The sequence below is a fragment of the Haplochromis burtoni genome, unplaced genomic scaffold (genome assembly GCF_018398535.1).
Source record: "Haplochromis burtoni strain Fernald_Lab_line unplaced genomic scaffold, NCSU_Asbu1 Contig_165, whole genome shotgun sequence".
Classification (NCBI taxonomy): Eukaryota; Metazoa; Chordata; class Actinopteri; order Cichliformes; family Cichlidae; genus Haplochromis; species Haplochromis burtoni.
This window is the reverse complement of record NW_024582526.1, coordinates 1,264,317-1,285,375: the sequence shown is the minus strand read 5'-3', so window position 1 is coordinate 1,285,375 and position 21,059 is coordinate 1,264,317. Positions and strand designations below refer to the sequence as shown.

Genomic DNA, 21,059 nt, shown 5'->3' with positions numbered 1-21,059 from the left:
CAGGTTTAATTAAAACGCAAGAGAACACTGCAAAGGCTGCAAAAGCAAGGAGAGAGGGCTGGCAGACAGTTGCTGACAAATCAGACTCGTAGGTAATTTAATAACAATAATAATAATGGATTGGGTTTATATAGCGCTTTTCAAGGCACCCAAAGCCATGACATACCACTATTCAGTCACTCTCACATTCACACACTGGTGGAGCAGCTACAGTTGTAGCCACAGCTGCCCTGGGGCAGACTGACAGAAGCGAGGCTGCCATATCGCCCATCGGCCCCTCTGGCCAACACCAGTAGGCGGTAGGGTAGATTATCATATCACACTTCATTATCCACTATTATATTACATTATATTGTATTATAATATGTTATATTATATCCCCTTTCACATTAGAGCCACAACAGGACCCACTAGAACATGGGAACAAGTAAAAGTGAAATATAAGAATATTCTACAGAATGGTAATATTTATCACTTATATTGCTTTTCGTCTCTTGGAAAGAGACCCTGAAATAATCTGTTTGTTTGTTCATAACAGCAACCAAGAAAAGGGCAGAGCAAAAAAAGACAGGTGGTGGTCCTGCACCCCCTCGTCAACAAGTTGGTTAAGTAATAATACCCTCACGGGAAAATCGATATCTCTCTATGAGCACACTGTCGCGCTGAGCTAAAGGATCCTGTCTATCCCGCAATATACGCTGAATTCTGAAAACTCTCCTTATCAATCTTGCACCTTCCGCAATGGGTGCTCGCGTATACGGACAGGACATGGCTGCGACAGGCTTCCCAAATCCACCTTCGGTTTTATAGCCGTGGTCTCTCATCTTGATTACACGAAGTGATTTCCAATTACTACTCTGAACTATGAATTACGTCTGTAATATTCACATACATGTAATAGAATGTTAATAGTACATTTCCCTTTTTTAGGGAATGACCTGTATGTATCTGTGTGACATCAATAACTGGATCAGGTGCTGCATTATCTTTAGTTACAGTGATGTTATTTATTTATGGTGCAACAGTGGTAAAATATCGCTGTTGCTTTCGTATAAATGAGCGGACATACCTGCGTGGCCGCGATCTAATCCTGTTTACATAAAGTAAACCTGCTCCCCAGCAGGTTTACGCTTACGGCTCTGTTGCTATGACAGCAAGTCCCGGATGGGCTTCGGGGAACCGAACGATCCAGGATCACGCGAAATCGTCAACAATCTAATCCAGCTAACTACTTAGCGAGGTACGAAGAACGGGCCCCTGGATTGGCACATTTAACAGTTTGTGGAGATAAACTATTACCACAGCTGTCTGTAGCTTGTCTGACTTTTTTAACATCACCTTTTCAATTTGTTAAAAATAAATCAAATTTAAAGTTTGCGCACACGCGCACACACGCACACATATAGACACACACACACACATACATATTCTAGACAGTCTTTCAGTTCTGGTGACAGCGGACATTAAAGCTAGTTTAGATACTACTTCAGAATAAGTGCCTTAGTTACAGCCCTTCACATCTACTAAGACGACTGCACAGTGTTGAGCCTCGACATTAGGACTCTGCTAATACTTGGTTATAGAAAGAAAACAAAGAGGATAAGACATTTTTCAGAGGATGCTTTTTTTTTTTTTTTTTAAATGAACAAACACAAACTAATTCACGTGCCAGAGAAGAAAGTAGCAGCCTGAACATGCCTCTAACTTTAAGGCAGCAACATTGAAAGATTCATAAATTCTTCTTCGATCAAAAATTATCTCCTCTATAGCAGGCTGATTAATAGCTTTCCCTCTTAAAAATAATATGATGGAATGAACAATCAAAGGTTCTGTCACATAACAAATCAGAGCTGTTGGTTTCTTTATTCTGACTGCTTAGCAGTCTGCGGCCTGGTCAGAAGTTCAGATATCATCTCCCTGATGGTCCTGAGGGGCATGCCACAGAGGACGCCCTGATGCTTTGCCCTCAGCTCAAGCATAGCATCCACAATCCTCTGCCTCCCCACCTCTGGGTGGAGCTGTGTCAGCTCTGCTATCAGAGTATCAAAGCTGCTCATGGTGCCATAGTGTTGTGGCACAAAGGTTCCCTTTGCTGTAGGGGAGATGCACACCACCTTCCTGTTCCTGATGCTGGGCTTAACAGGAGGCGGGGCTATCAGCTGGAGAGAACAGAGGAGCACACACTTCCATATTAATGCACTCAAAAAAACAAAAAACAAAACAAAAAAACAAGCATAGATCCAGTCCCATCAAAGGTTTAAGACTTGAAAAATGGCAAACAAGCCAGCTGACAGAAAATGACAATGAATAAGACATTTTTGCACAGATTTAGCCTTTCAAAGGGTATGTGGTCCCAAACTTTTGCTCAGCTTTAAAACAGCCCTTTTCGTTTAAGTATTGTTTTCAATGAATTGCATGCTTAAGAAAAAAAAAAAAAAAAAAAAAGTTTTGTTTTTGTCCCACTCCCAGCTCTTCTTGTTGCATGTTGAAGCTCTACTTGGAACCTTGTTAAGATCCAACCATGCAAAAATCAGATTCTCCCCCCCATATTTTTCAAGTGGTCTTAAACTTTTGATCGGGACTGTATGTTCTGCTTCTAACAAAGATCTGAATGCACACTTAAAGTTTGATTGTTTTAGGACACCTAATGCTCGTCTGCTCACCTCAGTGCTGCTCGAGTCAGTCTTGGAGGTTTGTGGTTTGGCAGCGTCCTGTGAGGAATCAGGTTCAGAGGCCGAGTTCTGGCTGTTGTTCGTGGGTCTGCTGATGTGCTCCAAATGTAAAACGCGACCTTGCATTCTGCATCCATTTAGCTCTTTCACTGCAGTCTCAGCAGACTGGGGGCCACTTAACATAACTATGGCAAATCTTCAGAACATAGCGAGTTGTTAAACTGGCATGCGTGTGCTGATTTGTGAAGCATTAAAATTTGCTGCTACAACCACACATAAAAAAGTAAACCTTCTAGAATTGTGTAGAAATGTAACATTTTTGTATAAAATTACAGCCCAGGACTTAATTCTAATCTCAGTGTCATTTAATGTTGGATAAACACTAGCATGACATTGCTACTGGACTTTTACATTACAAGCAATACATTAACATCTGCTTTTGACCAGGTAGATGATTTACTGTATCACTTTGCACACCACTGTGACTCCAGCGATTACATGGAGCAGGGTGAGTACTGCCAGTCTAACAAGAATAGAAATCCCACATGGCAAAACATAATTCCCTAAAGAAAACTGGTGGCCCAAGAGTAAACAGACCTGCTGCAGGTGGAGTGGACACAAGGGTAAAGTAATGTGTTGACAGCAGTACACAAAAAATATGACAGGATAATATCACAGATCACCTGGAATCAGCCAAACACATGCAGGTTTACTTTGATGCGGTTAAAGCATTCATACTCAGGATTGGAGTCACGATTTAAAGCCAAAAACACAGGGAAACTGGGCCCATAATAATGTTTTCCTTAAGGAAAGAATTGATATAAAGACCTGAATGTGTGACTACTTAATAAAACAAGCATAAGCCTGAATAGTGGGGAAAAAAGGACCTCACCTCAAATCCTTTAAAGCAGAAATGCTGACTTCAGTGGGATGGTATTTCTCAAAGAACAGCATCATGTCACTCTGACAGGGACAAAGTTTCAATTAAAGTCTACACTGCCCTCTGCTGGCAATCACACTGCAGTACAATGGTTTTACATAAAAGGATCATTACACAATTTAACTTGTCAATTAAAATTTCCAATGCGAAAAAAACCAATGAATTTTAAATGACTACACAAACAACATTGATGAGTAAATGTTCACCTCTGTCACATTGCTGGGCAGCTTGGAAACACACAGTACGGAGCTCATGGCCTCCTGACTGGCTGATTCTGGAATGAAAACAACTGCAGCTACTTAGAAATTTAATTCTCCAAATGTTCAGCCCTAATGCACCGTTTGCTCTCTCTCACCATCAGACACATGTGCCGTCACCGGTGTGGGGTCCTGTCTCACAGCAGTAGCTACATCATCTTCTGGAAGCTCCAGCTCCTCCTCAGCATCATACCATTTCTCACCTGTGTTCACCTCTTGACCCGCAGACCCTGTCCACAAAAAGAATTCCTCAGATACCAGTACTCATAAATTGGTTACAGACGCTTCTGCGCATTATGGTTCGAACCTCCATCTTGAGGGATGAGGGTAGGAGCTCTCCTTGTACTGTCATTTTTATTTTTGAGCCGTTTTTCCTTTTCCTGACCAACCTGAGAAAAGAGGGGAAAAAGTTGACTTGTTCATGGTAATGAGGCCCAAATACAGGAAATTTAAAAAAAAAACAACAACAACAAAAAACCCACACACAAAAACAAAACACCAAGCTGAAAAAAGGACATGAAAAACAAAAATGTGAAGAACCTTTCCGCCTTGAGCATCAGGACGTCCACCATCTCCACTTGGTGCATCCAGCTTCTCCTGGGAGCTGCTTTGGATTAGAAAACATTTGTCATTATTTTGGGGGGGGGGGGCTGATCTATTCAATAACTGAAGCAAAATAACACAACTACACCACATTCCAATTATGCAAATGATATTTTTCCCTTATTTCTTGTAAATAGTCTATTCAAATGACAGTCAGCATAATTTTCGTGTCATCAACCATTAGAGTACAACTCAAATGTTACTCAACAAAACTGCCAATGAAAAAGTATGTTTTTCAAAAATAATAAACTTAAAATGCACTGTTCCAAATTATTACGCACAGAGTTTCAAAACATTTTATAGATAGTAGAGAATTGAAAATGGTCATTTGTTGAATTTGCAGCATTAGTAGATCAATTGTACTGAAATCAAAAACATCTTAACAGGTCAAAGCTACATATTAACATAGGACCCCTTATTTGATAGCAGTTTTACAATTCTTGCATCCATGGAACTTGTGAAAGTTTTTGGAAAGTTACTTCTTGAATGTCTTTGCAGGATGTCAGAATAGCCTCCCAGAGCTGCTGTTTGGATGTGAACTGCCTCCCACCCTCTTATTTTTTGGTTTGAGGATGCTCCAAAGGTTCTCAATAGGATTGACGTCAGGGAGGAATGGGGACCACACCATGAGTTTCTCTCCTTTTATGCCGATAGCAGCCAATGATGCAGAGGTGTTCGCTGTAGCATAAGATGGTGCATTGTCTTGCATGAAGATGGTTGTGTTGCAGAAGGCACAGTTCTTCTCTTTCTACCATGGAAGAAAGTGGTCAGTCAGAAACTCCACATACTTTGCAGAGGTCATTTTCACACCTTCAGGGACCCAAAAGAGGCCAACGAGCTCTCTCCCGTGATTCTGGCTCAAAACATGACTCCACCACGTCCTTGCTGACGTTGCAGCCCTGTTGAGACATGGTGGCTGTCCACCATCCACCACTGCATTCATCTGGACCATCCAGGGTTGCATTGCACTCATCAGTGAACAGGACTGTTTGAAAATTAGTCTTCATGTAGTTCTGGGCCCACTGCAGCCGTTTCTGCTTGTGAGCATTGGTTAGGGGTGGCCAAATATAAGGTTTATGCACAACTGCAAGTCTCTGGAGGATCCTACACCTTGATGTTCGCAGGGCTCCAGAGGCACCAGCAGCTTCAAATATGTGTTTGCTGCTTTGTTAGCAGCTGCTCTCTTAGTCTGATGCATTTGTCTGGCAGAAACTGTCATCATTGTGCCTTTATCTGCACGAACCCATGTGTGCTCTGACTCAGCCACAAATTTCTTACATTATGGTGATCACGCTTAAGTTTTCGTGAAATATCTAAGGTTTTCATTACGTGTCCAAGGCATTCAACTATTTCTTGCTTTTCAGCAGCAGAGAGATCATTTTTCCTTCCTATATTGCTTGAAAATGGTGGTCTGCTTAATAATGTGGAACATCCTTCTTCAGTAGTTTTTCTTTAATTGGGCTCACCTGGCAAACTAATGATCACAGGTGTCCAAGATTGAGTTTAGTCATCCAAAGAGCCTTGAGACACAATTTCATCCATGGGTTTAATTGAAAAACGATCTTTATGACACTTAAACACAATTTGCATAATAATTTGGAACGTGGTGTAAGTGTGTGTACCTGTTTAGACCTCTTTGTGGGGGCCCAAAATTGATATGTTACTATACTTGTGGGAAGCCACAGTCACTTTATGAAGACAAAAGTGCCCATCCCCACAAGTTTGAAGGCATTTTTGAGACTCAAAATGCTGTTTTAGTGTCAGGGTTACAATTAGGTTATGGTTAGGCATTCATTTTTTATGTTTAGGGTAAGCAGCTAGGGAAAGCATTTTGTCAATTAGATGTCCTCACTAAGATAGCAAAATGATAGCGTGTGTGCGCGTGCACATGTGTGTTTTAATGTACCAAGATGAGATTTCTCCCAAAACTTCACGAATGATCTAGACAGGAAGACAGAAAAAGAAGTTATTTCCAAATAAAGTCCAATTCATCACCCAGCCCCACCACAGAGCTGGCAGATGTATTGTTGCACCCCTAGTAACCATGTATCGATATTGAACCGTTCGATACAGTGCTTTCGATTCTGTACGCATTTGTATCGAACAATACAACGTGCTTAATTTATTTTATCAACTTTTCTTCTGACGATGCCGTCTGTGTTGAGCGCTCAGTGGATCTGCGTTCGACTACTCTGCCTAGGCTGCACTGTCGAGTGCAGATCCACTAGCACAGCGCAAGCTAGCAAGACAGAAGCTAAGCTTGTTGCAACATGGCAACTGCCTCAACGCTACCCGAAACTGAACCTCCCCCACCCTCATTCAGATCTGGCCTTTGGAACTATTTTGGTTTTCATGTGAAGTATGACCCTGATGGTAAGCGCGTCATGGACTAAAGTAAAACAGTATGTCGGATGTGCCACGCAATGCTCAATTGGTGGGAACTAGTGCGTTAGCGCAGTTAGCTTGTTAACGTGTTGACGTCGTCCAGCCCCACGCACGGGGCGATCCGTGGTAACTTGTTAACGGAGATTTGCCGCGTTATGGCGTTAATGTCATTTCAACGAGATTAACGCTGACAGCACTAGTGGGAACACAACGAATATGACTGCACATTTACGCCGACAGCATCCTAGTGCAAAGACAAGTGGAAGCAGACAAAACAAAAAGCACGCATGCTACAAACTTTACGAGTCATTTAGACAGCCGTTAGCACATGATTCTCCTTATGGGGACCTGATATGTTTAATATGCTGCAGAGAATATAGCCCAGAAGCGTATAGTATAGCTTTTATTTTGGAAAGAGACATTTCTCTGTAATAAACTCTTTTCCAAAGATGAGCGATTTCTCGATCAGATAGATTTATTTTCTTTATTATTTTGTTGTTTCAGAAACATTAAATTTAAAAACTGTACTTTTGAGTTAAAATATTTATAATTTTAATAAATGACAAATTAAAAAGGCATGAACATTTTTTTGTATCAAAAAAAATATATATTGAACTGTGACACCAAAGTATCGAACCGAAACGTGAATTTTGTGCATCATTGCACCCCTAATGTTTACCTGTGCAGGGATGTAACTTGATCCTGTGAGTATCTCGCCAGAGTCAACAGATAAAGGCTTCAGTTGCTGCAGGGGAAGCCCTGCCTGGATCTTACTCTTCATCTCATTATAGTCCAACTCCAGTTTTTGGAGAGCACGTATAATGTTTGAAGGAGGATTCTTTGCCCTACAGTGAGATTCAGGACAAAAACTCTTGTCTCAGACAGAGGCTTATAGGCTCAGACACGTATTGTAACTTGGTGCATACTTACACTAGGGTGAGCTGGTTTCCCTCAGTAGAGGTGTAGTATAGTCTCCAGCAGTGCTGTCTGCATATGCTGTACTGCAGTGCCAGGAGGGCTAGCTCTGCTTGCTGAGCACGGTCCATACACTCACACTCTTTTCTCAACTTGCCGCCAACACTGGGGGGGTACATACACACATTATACTATACAGATCATGCATAAACAGGTCATGCGTGCGTATACTTCACCTTTTTGTTTTCTCTTTCCCTTCCTGTGTTTTCTTCAGTTTGAGAAATTCCTGAAATATTAATAAACTATTTAAAAATGTTTTGCTGGAGCTTCTATGAATGACAGCTGTTTGGGTTCTAATCTTACCATGGCGATATAGTCCAGATCTGCCATGCGTACTTCAGTGTTAATGTGTTTGTCAGCTGTTTCCAGGTCCTCAGTTTGAGTAAAGACTGACAGGTACTGCACCACCTCAGTGCCAATCATCGCATCACAGGTGGGGACGCAGGGCATAGGGGAGGTGTGCTTATCTACACTTTTTACCTTGGTGGCAGACTCATATGACCTCAAGGTCTCAGTGCTGGCTTCTGCTGTAACATCATTAGTGGTGACAGGACACGAGTGACCGCTCCGGTTTTGTTCTTTCAGACTGTCATTAGCCAGACAGACAAGGATGCTCTTATCATCCTCCATGAGGCTATGAAAGGTGTTGCTTTGATCTTCAAAGGTTAAGAGAGTTGATTGCAGTATGGTCAGTACCATGCATATCCTCATCTCTGCATATATGTTTTGTGGTGTTTTCTTCAGCTTGGCACAGAGGAAACTTACCCTGTTCTGGCTCCACTGCCTGCATAATGCTTCCATCGGTGTACTCTGGATCAATCATCTGAATCCTGTCAGTACTGCTGGAGTCTAGGAGAGACTCTTTGCTAGCCATTGGCCATTCTGACCTGTAACATCAAATAATGTTACTCATTACTCTCAGCCTAACAGGTAGTGCTGTTATAGAAACCAAGTTCTTGTAAATATAATTAGAGTGGTGTAAGAGTGTTTGGTCTATGGAAATTGCATTTTGTGTTTACTTGGGTTATTTTGGTCTAATATCTAATCTAATGTCTTTGTTTGATGATTTCAAATATTTAAGTTTGACAAACACAAATAACAGAAAATCAGGAAGGGGGCAACATATGCACGACATTGAATATGCTGCAGATTTAGGAAACTTTAAATATTTTTTACATTTCTTTCCGATGTCTAAAATAAATTCATTCACTCTGTAGTTGGGGATAATTTAAATCCACAGTTGGTTTAAAGTAGATGTCCGTAGACACAGACAGGAGCACCAAAGCTGAAGTCAAAAAGCTGGACACTGTCAGCAGCAACATGGATTTTAGACATGCAACACACATCCTGTGGGCCCACCATCCACCAGAGGCGGCGTAGGGGTCCGGTGCAAGGTGCTTCAGGTCACTGTCAAGGGCAGGTCCCTTGCAATTTGATTACTCAAGCTGGCCATGGGAAAAGGGAATGTCATCTGTCTGGTATGGAAGGAAACTGAAGTGATGAGAGTTTGACAGAAAGAAAGAGTAGATGTAGCTGGTTCACCTCAACTGACATATTAGGGTCTGAAACTAGTCTCCTCAGAGGGGCTGAGCTCTGCTCCAGTCTAGAGTTACATCAGTGAGAGCAGCAGGCAGGTATACACCAGCCTCTGTGCCTTTGGTAACAGGTATGCACTGTCATTTGCACTTATGTGGCAAAATCATGGTTCAGAATACCTTTTGCTGGTCAGGGGTTCAAATCCAGTAAACGGTAGGCTAGGCCCTCCATGCTACCCAAGGCTAGCTAATGTGTATGTGCTACAGATAACTCAAGCCATACTGGCTTGTCTGTTGCTCATATTAACAAGGTCTGTTTGAGGTGTTGAATAGCTGTTTTAATGCTACCATGCATGTAATCCCAGGGGAAGGGGTTACATGAAGAGGATGTGGAACTTATGGCTTTGGTAACACCAAACATCTAGACTAAGGGTGAGACTAGTAGCTCAATGTTCCAACATCCAGAAGAAGCAACTGTTATCACAACTAGAGATTGATGAGGTACAACACAAATGCTACAGCAAAGGGAACCCAGGACATCAGCTCAAGGGTTGAGAAATCAACATCCCCACCCTCCGAGATTGGTTACCAAGCTCTAAGAACAACTGGTGGGTTGCTGTGGAATGCAAGAGCAGCTGACCTGAAGTTTATGACTAAGCTGGAAACCTGGATCCTCAGTGGCTGATTACCAAGCCTACGTAAAGTACCTGATGAAAGTCTACCAGAAGATGTGAATGCAGCATTACGGTCAACGGCCACTGTCACAATGTATTTGGCTATACGGTAATTAATACCGCCCAAAAAAGTCACTGGCTACCCTCTGCCACCCCTGCAGGCCACCGCCAGATCCTTCTGTCTCAGGAAAAGCAGGGCCCTCACAGGTGACTCCTTGCACCCGTCTGGTCAGCACCTCAGGTCAATCAGGTCCCACACCTCCAGACTCACTAACAGCTTCTTCACCTGGACTGTTAACAAATACTAGCCCCACTCACCTCACCAATCTGAGCCACAGTCTGAGTAACGCTCATCACTCAGGCCACTCGCATACAATCTATACTCAGACGAAGTCCTTTGCACCGTTTCCAAGAACTTTGTTCAACAAGTTTGTCTACATTTCTCCTGTTTGTCATTTATTCCTAATGTCTTATTATTTTATTCCTGCAGAGTTGGTGTGGAACACCCATAATTTCATTTTACATGTACATTGACAATAAAGGGCTATTCTAGTCCATCCTATGATGAACAGCCACAAAGAACACTGTCCTCAGTGGAGATGGAGCATGAAGGGAAGTAAGCTAACTGTCGGAACTGCAGGAAGGCGCAATGTAAAAAGCGGGGCCTAAGAACTGTCCACACCTGTGGCCTTAGAAACTGCTAAACCAAGCCAGCCTTGGCTAGCAGCTCGAAAAGGTACACCAGAGAGACAGAAGCAGTAAGAGCCTCACCAAGGCTGAAGATTGAGCAACATTGGGAGAAGGATGCAACACATAACAACAATTCTCAGCGATTAGTAGAGCTCAGCATACCGTAGCAACATTACTGAACAGGATCCAAGAACGTCTCAAGTATGAAGAGTTTGGACAGGACCAGGTCCTGACATGACTCACACCTACTCAATAAAAACACTGCCCTAAGTCGAAGACTCCGTGAAATAAGATGCATACTTACTGTGATGGACTGAAGTCTGCACTCTGGCCTTGTAGCCCTGAAATCTGGTTCCAGGGCTCAGGCTTTCTCCTCTGTCGACATACCTCGAGGTCCGTGTCCAGAGAAACGCTCACCAGGCCGGCTGGTTCCTTGCACACAGCTGCACAGCTGCCCGTTTGAAATGAGTACCTATCTTCATTCAGCTGGCACAGTGGCAGTCCCTTTCAAATAACAACAGTGATTTGTCTTTTAAAAAACAACACACAACTTGGACTACACAAACTAAAGCTTTTTAAACACACTTACAGGTCTATAGCAGGCCTTCTGATCATTTGTTTTTTGTGTGACGGGGCTGCTGCAAGCTGCACTGAAGCCACCAGGCATGTGAGCCTGCCCAAACAGCTTTTCTTGATGCTCGTTCCTGTTACAGCCAAGCAAAGTTAAATTCTCCCTACTGGGGAGCATCTCCAAGTCCAGGTGAGTGCTGGGTGTTTCTTGAATAAAAAGCAAACAAATGGAACTGTTACAAGATTGAAAGTATGTGAATGGAACTGAAACCTTCAATCAATACTCATTAAATTTGACAGTTTGAGACAAGAAATAAGAAATAAGCCTTGTTCTATACTAAGACTACAATTTTGTTGTCATTGCCTGTCTGACACGCACAGTGGGATATCTCCAACCGCAGGATGAGTAACCTGAACTTATACCAGGAATTATCCGAAAGTTCCAGGACTTCACTAATTAAAAAACGATTCCAGATTTAAAGATCTTCTCTTCAAAGTCATCTTTCTGTGCAACTGTGGCCCGCTTTCAGCACGATTATCGTTTTTAGATCACTTAACTAACTCCTCTTGGTCCATTTGCATGGTCTGCATGTGCCTGTGTGAGTTTCTTCTGGGTTCTTTCCACAACCCAAAGACATGCATGTTACATTTTGATTCTTGGCAATGGATTTAACACAGAAGATAAAATCCTGTCTAAATCAATAGATATTTTAATATCTATTAAGTGTTATTCGGTTGTAAAATAAAAGGAAAGAACAAGAGAGAGAGAACGAGAGCTATTGATGGCAGGCCTGAAAGAACAAAAAAAAAAAAAAAGAAGAAGTTTTGAGCATATCCAATAACTTCTATGGCCACAGGCGTATAACATCGAGCATCTAGGAGTGCAGACTGCTTCTGCAAAACACTTGTGAAAGAATGTGTCACTCTCAGGAGCTCAGTGATTTCCAGTGTGGCACTGTGATAGGATGCCACCTCTGCAATAAGTCAAGTCATGAAATGTCCTCAATACTAAATATTCCACAGTCAGCTGTATTATAAAGAAGTGCAAGTCATTGCACTTCTCAGCAACTCGGCCACAAAGTGATAGGCCACACAAAATTACAGAGTGGGGTCAGCAGCTGAGGCGCACAGTGCACAGAGGTTGCCAATTTTCTACAGTCAGTTGCTACAGACCTCCAAATTTCATGTTGCCTTCAGATTAGCTCATGAACAGTGTGTAGAAAGCTTCGTGGAATTGGTTTCCAATTCCATGGCTGAGCAGCTGAGGAACCCAACAGAAGTTGGAATGAGAGAATAAAATGGGTAGAGGGTTGGAAATCACACCTTCGAGTTGGGCTATTATCTGTCTAAGTCAGAGACATCCAGTGAAGCCAGAAGGTGAGTGCACCGGCAGCATTAGTGACAGCTGAATGTGCTGGAATGCGTATCCATTTACTGTGCTGACGCCAACCAAACGTTGACAAAGCACAAGGTCACTAACAGGCATGTTAAATATTCATTTTGTAATTTTTTATTAAAAAAAAAAATTTTCAAGCAAAAAGTAGGCAAAAAATAAAGTAAAACAGGTAGACAGCTAATGGACAGGAGCTGAAAATACCATCTATTTTGGAAGAGGTCCTGAGAATGAATATTAGTTATGTTTTTTAATTGGCAGAGTCCCAGAACTATCCACCAATAGCACAATGTCCAAACCAATCTGATTAATGCTTTTAAAGGGGTTTCTGTTTTCTGACTCAAGTGTATGAGATGATTATATTACCACATCCATCCATCTCTGTTCCTGCAGTTGTAAACCTGTAAAGAAAATGAATTTTAGTGAAGTGATAGAACTTGTCTGATATGTGCCTTCACAGTAACACATACACGTGCTGGCTGGCTGTCACGGCTGACTGGGCAGGACTGCTGCTATCTGTAAATTTAAAAATAAATTTAGTCTGAGCACACCTAGTGCAAGATTTTAGTACTATAACATACTTACCCTTCACATGAACATGATGCCTATGTATTTCTAAGGCAGGATGTCTTTGCAAGAACTGATGAAACCCTCCTCCTTCTAGGGAAAAGAAAAACATGATAAGGTAACTACAATTCATTTTCAATGCATGAAAATGTGTCTACACCTATACACAAAAATGCTGAAACCGTTATAACTGTTCTACCAGTTATTTAATTTGCTCATCAATGTGACAACTCTAGGTGATATTTTTTGTTACAAAGGTTACAAACCTAGAGGGAGTTTTGATGCTCTTCTCGTGTCTGTATGGTTCTCTCAGAACAACTTTGTTACGTTAACTGGCATTTGCTCTGAATGGTTGCCCTCCCCAGTTGAAACAGGAAACATATTAGCCAATCATGTACTGACAGCAGCTATCAAAGTTCTGTATTTTCATTTGTAATTTGATTAGTTATTTCCAGATTAAGTTTGCTTGTTTTGGCTAAGTGTCATTATTTAAACGTTTTTGTTTTTTTTTTAGTTTCAACTATTAAAGAAAGAAAAGAAAATTCAAAACCTTTCCACAGATATGTCATTAAGTACAGCAACTGGAGTAGCTGCTTATATTTAGTTTAACAGTTTCTCTCTGATCTTTCCGAGTTAACTTTGTGAGGACTAGAAAAGTTTGCTTTACAAAACCTGTGCTGGCAAATGATATGGGGACTGCAATTAATTTTAGATCACTTTAATGGTTAATTGCATACTGAGCACTCCAAATAAAATAAGAAGAAAAGTTATAGATTCCCATGATCAAGGGTTGTTTGTGTAGCCTTTGTGGAAGGCTCTGTGCAGGAATGCGGGAGTGAACCGGAGCAAGGTCCAGAAACAGTAGCGCTCACAGTAAGATGGTACCTTAGGCGCATGAAACTGGGTAACAGGTCAGGGAAAAGTCTGTGTGTGTCCATCCCTAGGTGAAGCTGCACCCAATGGAGGAGAACAATGGGCTAAAGCAGGGGTGGGCAACTCCAGACCTCGAGGGCCGGTGTCCCTGCAGGTTTTAGATATGTCCTTGAACCAACACAGCTGATTTAAATGGCTAAATTAGCTCCTCAACATGTCCTGAAGTTCTCCAGAGGCCTGGTAACGAACTAATCATGTGATTCAGGTGTGTTGACCCAGGGTGAGATCTAAAACCCGCAGGACACCGGCCCTCGAGGCCTGGAATTGCCCATCCCTGGGCTAAAGTCTAAACCACCGCACTTCTCAACAGGTTTTGACCAATCAGAAGCACATTCTCTTTCACAAATACCACTAGTACTGCTGGTTAGCATCATCTCTCTGGATTGAGAAAAACCTGGATTGGGACTGAAACCCTCTTTTACCTTAGATAAAAAAGAACATGCAACAACTTCATTAATTCATTTTTTCCTAAACCACTGTGTCTTTTAGACTCCATTCCAACACAACTCTTCAGTTCTACTATTAATCAATTATTAAATATGATCAGTTTCTATTAACAGGATGTGTATCACGGGTTTTCACTTTAGCTGCAATGAAACCACTAATTAAAAAGCTTTTAATCAATTCAGCTTTTTTAGCCAACTACAGACCAATTTCTAACCTCCATTTTTATCTTAAAAAGTCTTGAAAGAATTACTGCTGTTGCGGCTCCTCCAACCTATGGCCGCGGCAGGCTAAACATGAGGACACAGATGACGCGCAACAATAAACACATAAAATACACTTCTGTACCATTTGCTCCTTTTATTTCCACATGCAACTGTCCAATATATATAAATCAGCACATGGGATTAACTATTAAACAAATGCACAGATTGCACAAACAAATAATTGCAACTTACCAATAACTGCACTAATTACAATGCCAACTTACAATTAAGGCTATGGCATCAATTAGTGCACAAATATACAAAAACCCATCAAGTTCCAGTTAAAATACATCAAGCTGCGGTCAACAGAAAGTTTTGCCTCATGCTCACCCTACCTTTCTGCTCATCAACATCAGGCGCAGTGAACAGGTGAGTGCAACCACATTTATCATCTACCACTAAGGAATGGTTTTATTTGAATGGTTTCGTTCTGGATTCACAGTGCATCATAGCACAGAAACAACACTAGCAAAGTTAACAAATGATCTTTTTATGGCCCGTCATGGACTGCCTCGCCTGTTAGACTTCAGTGTAGCATTCAATAGCACCAACCACAGTATTTTACTGCAGTGATTAGAACACACCACTGATATATAAAGGAAATAGTCTGAATTACATCTGATTCCAATGCTTTATGTAAATGGAGAGCCGTCTTCACATATGAAAGTTAATCGTAGAGTTCCACAGGGTTCGGTGCTGGGACCAGTACTATTAGCATAACATATACGTCCCTTAAGTAACATTATTAAAAAACAGAATACATTTTCATTGCTATGCAGATGATTTGCAGCTTTATTTATCTATGAAGCCTGACGAGGGCATAAAGATGTCCTTCAACATGCATTAAAAAAAAATGTAGGAATGTTTTCTTTTATCTGCATAATCTCTTAACATTGGAAGCATCCGGTCTCAGAATGATGTTGAAAAACTAGTTTGTATGTTCATTACAGCTAGGCTGGGCTATTGTAATTCATTATCAGGTCAAATGCTCCCAAAAAGCCTTCACCTAATCCAAAATGCTGCAGCAAGAGTACTGGGACTAGAAACAGAGAGTACATTTCCCCTATATTTTCATGGTAACCTCTTAAATCCAGAATTGCATTTAAAATCCACCTCACATACCAGATCTTGAATATTCAGGCCCCATCTTATCTGAAAGACCTCATAGGGGCATTTTACCCCATCACAGCGCTTTGCTTTCAACCTGCATAGCCTTCAGTTTTCAGGCTCCTCTTCTCTGGAACCAGTTCCCAGTTTGAATCCTGACAGACACACTCCCTACTTTCAAGACTGGCTTAAAACTTTTCTTTTATCAAAAGAAAAGCTTATAGTTGGGGGAATAAAACATTTTCAAAAAGACAGGCATTCAAAAAGCCTGGAAGTCTGCTGCCCAAAAATCACATTGGCAATTACAAGAAACTGGCGCATTGAAAGCAAAATATGGTGTGGTGTGGCAAAGACATGCATAGTACTATAAGCCCTAATACATTCTCTTTCACATCTTTCTTGACCTCTTTATGTCTTTTACTCTTATGCTGTTTTGTGGATCACAAGGTTTAAAACTACTTATAAACACACACACACAAAGTAACTCCACCAGAGTGCCTATTTCGGGTCACTTTTGCCGGTCCAAGCCCGGGTAAAGGAGCAGGGTTGGAATTGTGACATTAAAAAAAACAAAAAAACAACAATAATTGCTAAAAGAAATTTAATTTGTAGTTCTAAATAAACTCTAAATGCATTTAGGACGTTTTTTACTCACTTTGTCTCTTCCACGATGTTATTTCTCTCTCCAACAACATAAGTTACAATTAGATTAGCATGACCAATTATGCAAATTAGGCGATGACGTCATTTAGCGAGTTCTAGCGACTTTTAGGACAACCAATAGCGATTTTCCTTACTGAGAAGTTGGCAACACTGTTGTGGACTGCTGTAGTGGGAGTACCGACACATACCCTGTATGAGCTTTCTGTCCTCGGGTGACAAACGCAGATACCAGCCCAGCAGCTTGGAGTCAGTTAAGGCCAGTTGCGGATAAGCAGCCACCAAATCATACACAGACCTGAAAGCAGAACCACGTCTCTTTTTTTTTTTGGTTCAGGTTATTTAGCTGGACACAAACCTGTCGTGGTTACATACCTGTCCAGAAAGAACTTCCTGCGCCCCTCTGTTGATGCAGAAACCGACGCTAAGACAAACAAATGACAAACTAGTAAAATGTAGTTACTGGTCAAGTTTGCGGTACAGAACACAAAGCCTGGACACAGAATAATATCATTGCGCTAGGACATAAATTGGGACTACTTTTAGCCATGATTGTATACTTACGTGGACTGGGTCTTTTAATATAAGGATTGTAAAAACTGCTTTCTGCCCACACACCCGCAGAGTAATGAGGTGCCTCGTGAAAGCCACGCCACGATGTTTGATAAGAAGTCATGGGTTGGGTGTCTATTGCAGTCGACCAAACGTAAACAGGCCACGACGTCCGCCACGGGTCATGCGTGTAGCACGGCTCCATTATAACCGCGAAATGGCGTCAGCTAAACACGTGAACGTAATGACGGCTAATGTTAGCATTAAGCAAAGCTAATGTTTATCTGTTAGCATTTGAATTTTCGGTTTCTCGTTTAATATTTCTGAAAATAAAAAGGCACATACGCTTCCTTTTAGTTTTCGGAGTTAGCTTGCTAACTTGTTAGTTATGCTACATCCAAACCCCGCGTTACTCTCGAGGCCTTCAGTAGTCTCACAATAATGGAAGATATATTTTCTCACTCCACTTCATTTTAGCCATGCCGGGGAAAGATTGGTTCGTCAAAGTACAGGAATAGTCCACTCTCTAATTTTACCTTTAGTTAATCTTCGCTATTGCCATTTGTGAGCTTTAACATTCTCCTCCTACGACACTCTTACACATGCAGCGAGTTCTGTAGGCGAAGGGCAGTCAGTTTACCCTGTTGTCACTTACTCCAGTCTGGTAGTTGAGAAGACATAATAGCACTCAGCAGATAACTTTTTTTGAGGGGCGGGATTACATGTATTTATACACAGTACAATTTTATTTGAACATTGAGAAAAACTAATACAATTCAAGTACAGTTTTCATTAGAGGTGTGCGGATCGATCGATACTAGCGTGATTGGATCGATACTTTGATTTTAACTGTGTTAATTATTTCTTTGGAAAAAGTAAACCTCAAACATGCACTATATGAAAAATGTCCGAATCTTTTTTTGTGTGTGCTTTAGAGACAGAAAATTTTAAATTCCAGGTCTCCAAAAGCTCAGTTAAAAACACATGAAAAGGTGAAATGTGTGTTTTTTGTGTTAACTAATTATTGTGGAAAGTAACGATCACAGTGATGATTAAAACGTGTTCAGAATTTGGAAATTGAGAATTCATCTCATAAGTCGTGGCACATACTCTCCCCCAATTAGCTGCCCGAATACTTTAAAATTATTGGTACTGATTGTATCCATATCAAAATTTGTAGTTTTTGTACAAAGTATCAGTATCAGATACTACCTTGAATTTTACTTAATATCTAATTGGAAAGGAAATCAGTGGTATCCCACATCACTAGTTTTCATTTCCTTTACTATCATATGTATATTGGACAGTGGTAATGTCCATATTAAACATGGCCAAAGTTTCAGGTAATGAGCATGGTGTTAACAGCAGGGATGAGGAGTGAGACTTGTGAGGTCAAAGGACAGCATGTTAATTTGCTTGTTTCACTCTCAGTGGCATGATATTTAAACATAAGACCAAGACCAGATTTAAATATCTGAAAAACATATGGGTCACAAACACAATATATAATTTTTTTAACATAACTGTACAAAATGTACATTATATTTTAGAATAATTTACTGGGAATAGACTGCATTGCAATGGTGCCGACATGATTGGCTTACACTAAAAAACAGATACAGTGCTGTGAAAATATTTTTGCTCCCTCTTAATTTCTTTTTAAGTATTTGTTTAAGATCATCAAACTAATTTCAATATCAACAACAATGCAAGTACAAATACAAAATGCAGTTTTTAAATGGTCCTTTCATTTCTTAAGGAACGAAAGCTATCCAAACCTATCTGGTTCTGTCTGAAAAAGTAATTGCCCTCTAAATATGATAACTGATTGTGCCACCCTCTGCAGAAAAAACTGCATCAGCTGTTCGATGGCAATGACTCTTTCACATTGCTTTGTGTAAAGTTAATATGTCAATCCAGTCCCACTGTTGGAGTTTTGAGCATGAACGCGGCAGATGTGATGGGACTCAAACCTTCCAAAAAATTTGTTCAATCGGTCCATAAAATATTTACCCAAAAGTCCTGGAGATCAAGACATTTAATGGCAAACATGAGACAAGCCTTTGTGTTGTTTTTGGTCAGCAGTGGGTTTCATCTTGAAACTCACCTATGGATACTGTTGTTGCTTTCTATGATCAAGTACATTCTACCTAACGTTCACACTCAGAGAGCAACTTGGGGTTAGTATCTTGCCCAAGAATATTTGGCATGCAGACTGGAGCAGCCATGTATCAAACCATCCACCTTCCAATTAGTATGACCTGCTCTACTACTGAGCTACAGCCACCCCAAGTCTTTCCCATTGTGGATAATAGGTGTCGCTGTGGTTCACTGGAGTCCACAGCCACTCCTTCCAGACTGATAGATGTCACTGACTTTGTTTCTCATCTGTTCTTGAGTTTCTTTAGATTGTACCATGATGTGCTGCTTTTCTTTTTATGTTTTAGCCTACTTGATTTCTTCATTCATCATGTCTGGCAGTAATCAGGCCTGAGTATGGCTAGAGAAAATTACCCATGTTTTCAAGAACTATTCATCCATTACCTTTTCATATAGGGTCAGGTAGGTTTAGATAGCTTTTTCTCTTAATAACTGAAATCAAAATTCTAAGATAAAGTATATATAATAATTTAACTATCATAAGTGATCTTTTTCTAACATAAAAATTCGTTTTATGATCTTAAACATGCAAGTGTCACTAATAAAACAATAAAAAATAAGAAATCAGAATGGGGGCAAATACATTTTATCAACACTGTACACGGTGTGCAACAGGCCACCTATACTTTACACCTATAGGAGCTGCTCAGCCATGACAAACTCAGGACATATTTGCTACTTAAAGTACTGACTCTGAGCCTTTATTTTTGTTGGTTATGGCTGTCAAACGTCTGGCTGTACAGTAAACACATACCGTGCACAATATCGTGTTAGTCATTTAATTACAAATGAGAAGGTAAACCAGATGCCCTAGTACTTACTTTATGTGCTTTAGTAGAATTTGTCCACTAGAGGGCAGAAATGGTTAAAGTAAAGTAAGCATGACCCTCTTAAAAATCAGAACTAAATGCCATGTGGGTGGTGTGTGTGTTTGTGAGAAATCAGTTATGCAACAGAGTTTTGGTACTAAAGTCTCACCATGGTAATGAGCATTGTGTGAAACACAGCATGTTAGCCAAATTCTGTGAAAGATTTGAGCTGTTCCCTGGTAGCGTGACCCAAATTTCTCAGTAACTGAAGCCAGGACAGTGCGGGTGATCCTCTCAAACTACAGTTTAAGGATTCTTTGTGTGTCTGTGTGGATGGACACATCTGAAAGCTCACAGCAGAAAACACATCACAATGAATTGCTTTGGTTCAATAACTTAAATGCAACAGCTCACAGTTGTGTACTGTATGTATGTGCGAGGACTGCCCATTTTGTTGCTCTCTTTTCTCTCTGTTGGAGCCAAAGGCAGTGTATCAAGCACTCTCTTTGTGTATTGATTTGGAGTGATATTTATAATTCTGCCTTAAACATATAGACACCCTGCCCATAACTTACTGTTCAACTTTGTCAAGTAATTTAAGTGGTGATGGACAAGAAGAGGTGTTTCAAAGGTGACAGGACTTTTTCAGGGCCTCACTTGCTCCTGTGAAATGAATCACAGTCATTGCATTGGCTTATTTTTGATCATGGACAGCAGGTTTGTAACTGGGAGAAAGAAAACTATATAGCACCTCAGAATTAGGTGGTCATTTTCAGACAATCTACAACAGCGGGCCCCAACCTTTTTTGCGCCACGGACCGGTTTATGCCCGACAATATTTTCATGGACCGGCCTTTAAGGTGTCGC

At 40.9% G+C, this 21,059-nt stretch overlaps 1 protein-coding gene across 6 annotated transcripts; it reads right to left on the bottom strand.

The window, feature by feature from the left end:
• Positions 1 to 1,456: 1,456 nt before the first annotated feature.
• Positions 1,457 to 17,921, bottom strand: rbm44 (RNA binding motif protein 44). Of its 6 annotated transcripts, none has more exons than XM_042225271.1 (22): positions 17,569 to 17,921; positions 17,236 to 17,450; positions 17,047 to 17,095; positions 16,863 to 16,969; positions 13,280 to 13,354; positions 13,165 to 13,210; positions 13,061 to 13,095; positions 11,321 to 11,508; positions 11,036 to 11,235; positions 8,598 to 8,719; positions 8,136 to 8,488; positions 8,009 to 8,058; positions 7,788 to 7,937; positions 7,537 to 7,702; positions 6,379 to 6,413; positions 4,410 to 4,476; positions 4,177 to 4,258; positions 3,968 to 4,099; positions 3,819 to 3,886; positions 3,565 to 3,635; positions 2,664 to 2,868; positions 1,457 to 2,159 (listed from the first exon to the last, which is right to left on the bottom strand). In XM_042225271.1, exons 2-22 carry the CDS (start codon positions 17,426 to 17,428, stop codon positions 1,863 to 1,865), a joined length of 2,691 nt encoding a protein of 896 aa, XP_042081205.1. In that variant the 5' UTR covers positions 17,429 to 17,450; positions 17,569 to 17,921; the 3' UTR covers positions 1,457 to 1,862. The 6 variants fall into 6 exon arrangements, with proteins under 6 accessions (XP_042081205.1, XP_042081206.1, XP_042081207.1 ...); XM_042225272.1 differs by having other exon boundaries at positions 17,760 to 17,921; XM_042225273.1 differs by having other exon boundaries at positions 4,410 to 4,473; positions 17,236 to 17,921.
• Positions 17,922 to 21,059: the final 3,138 nt, after the last annotated feature.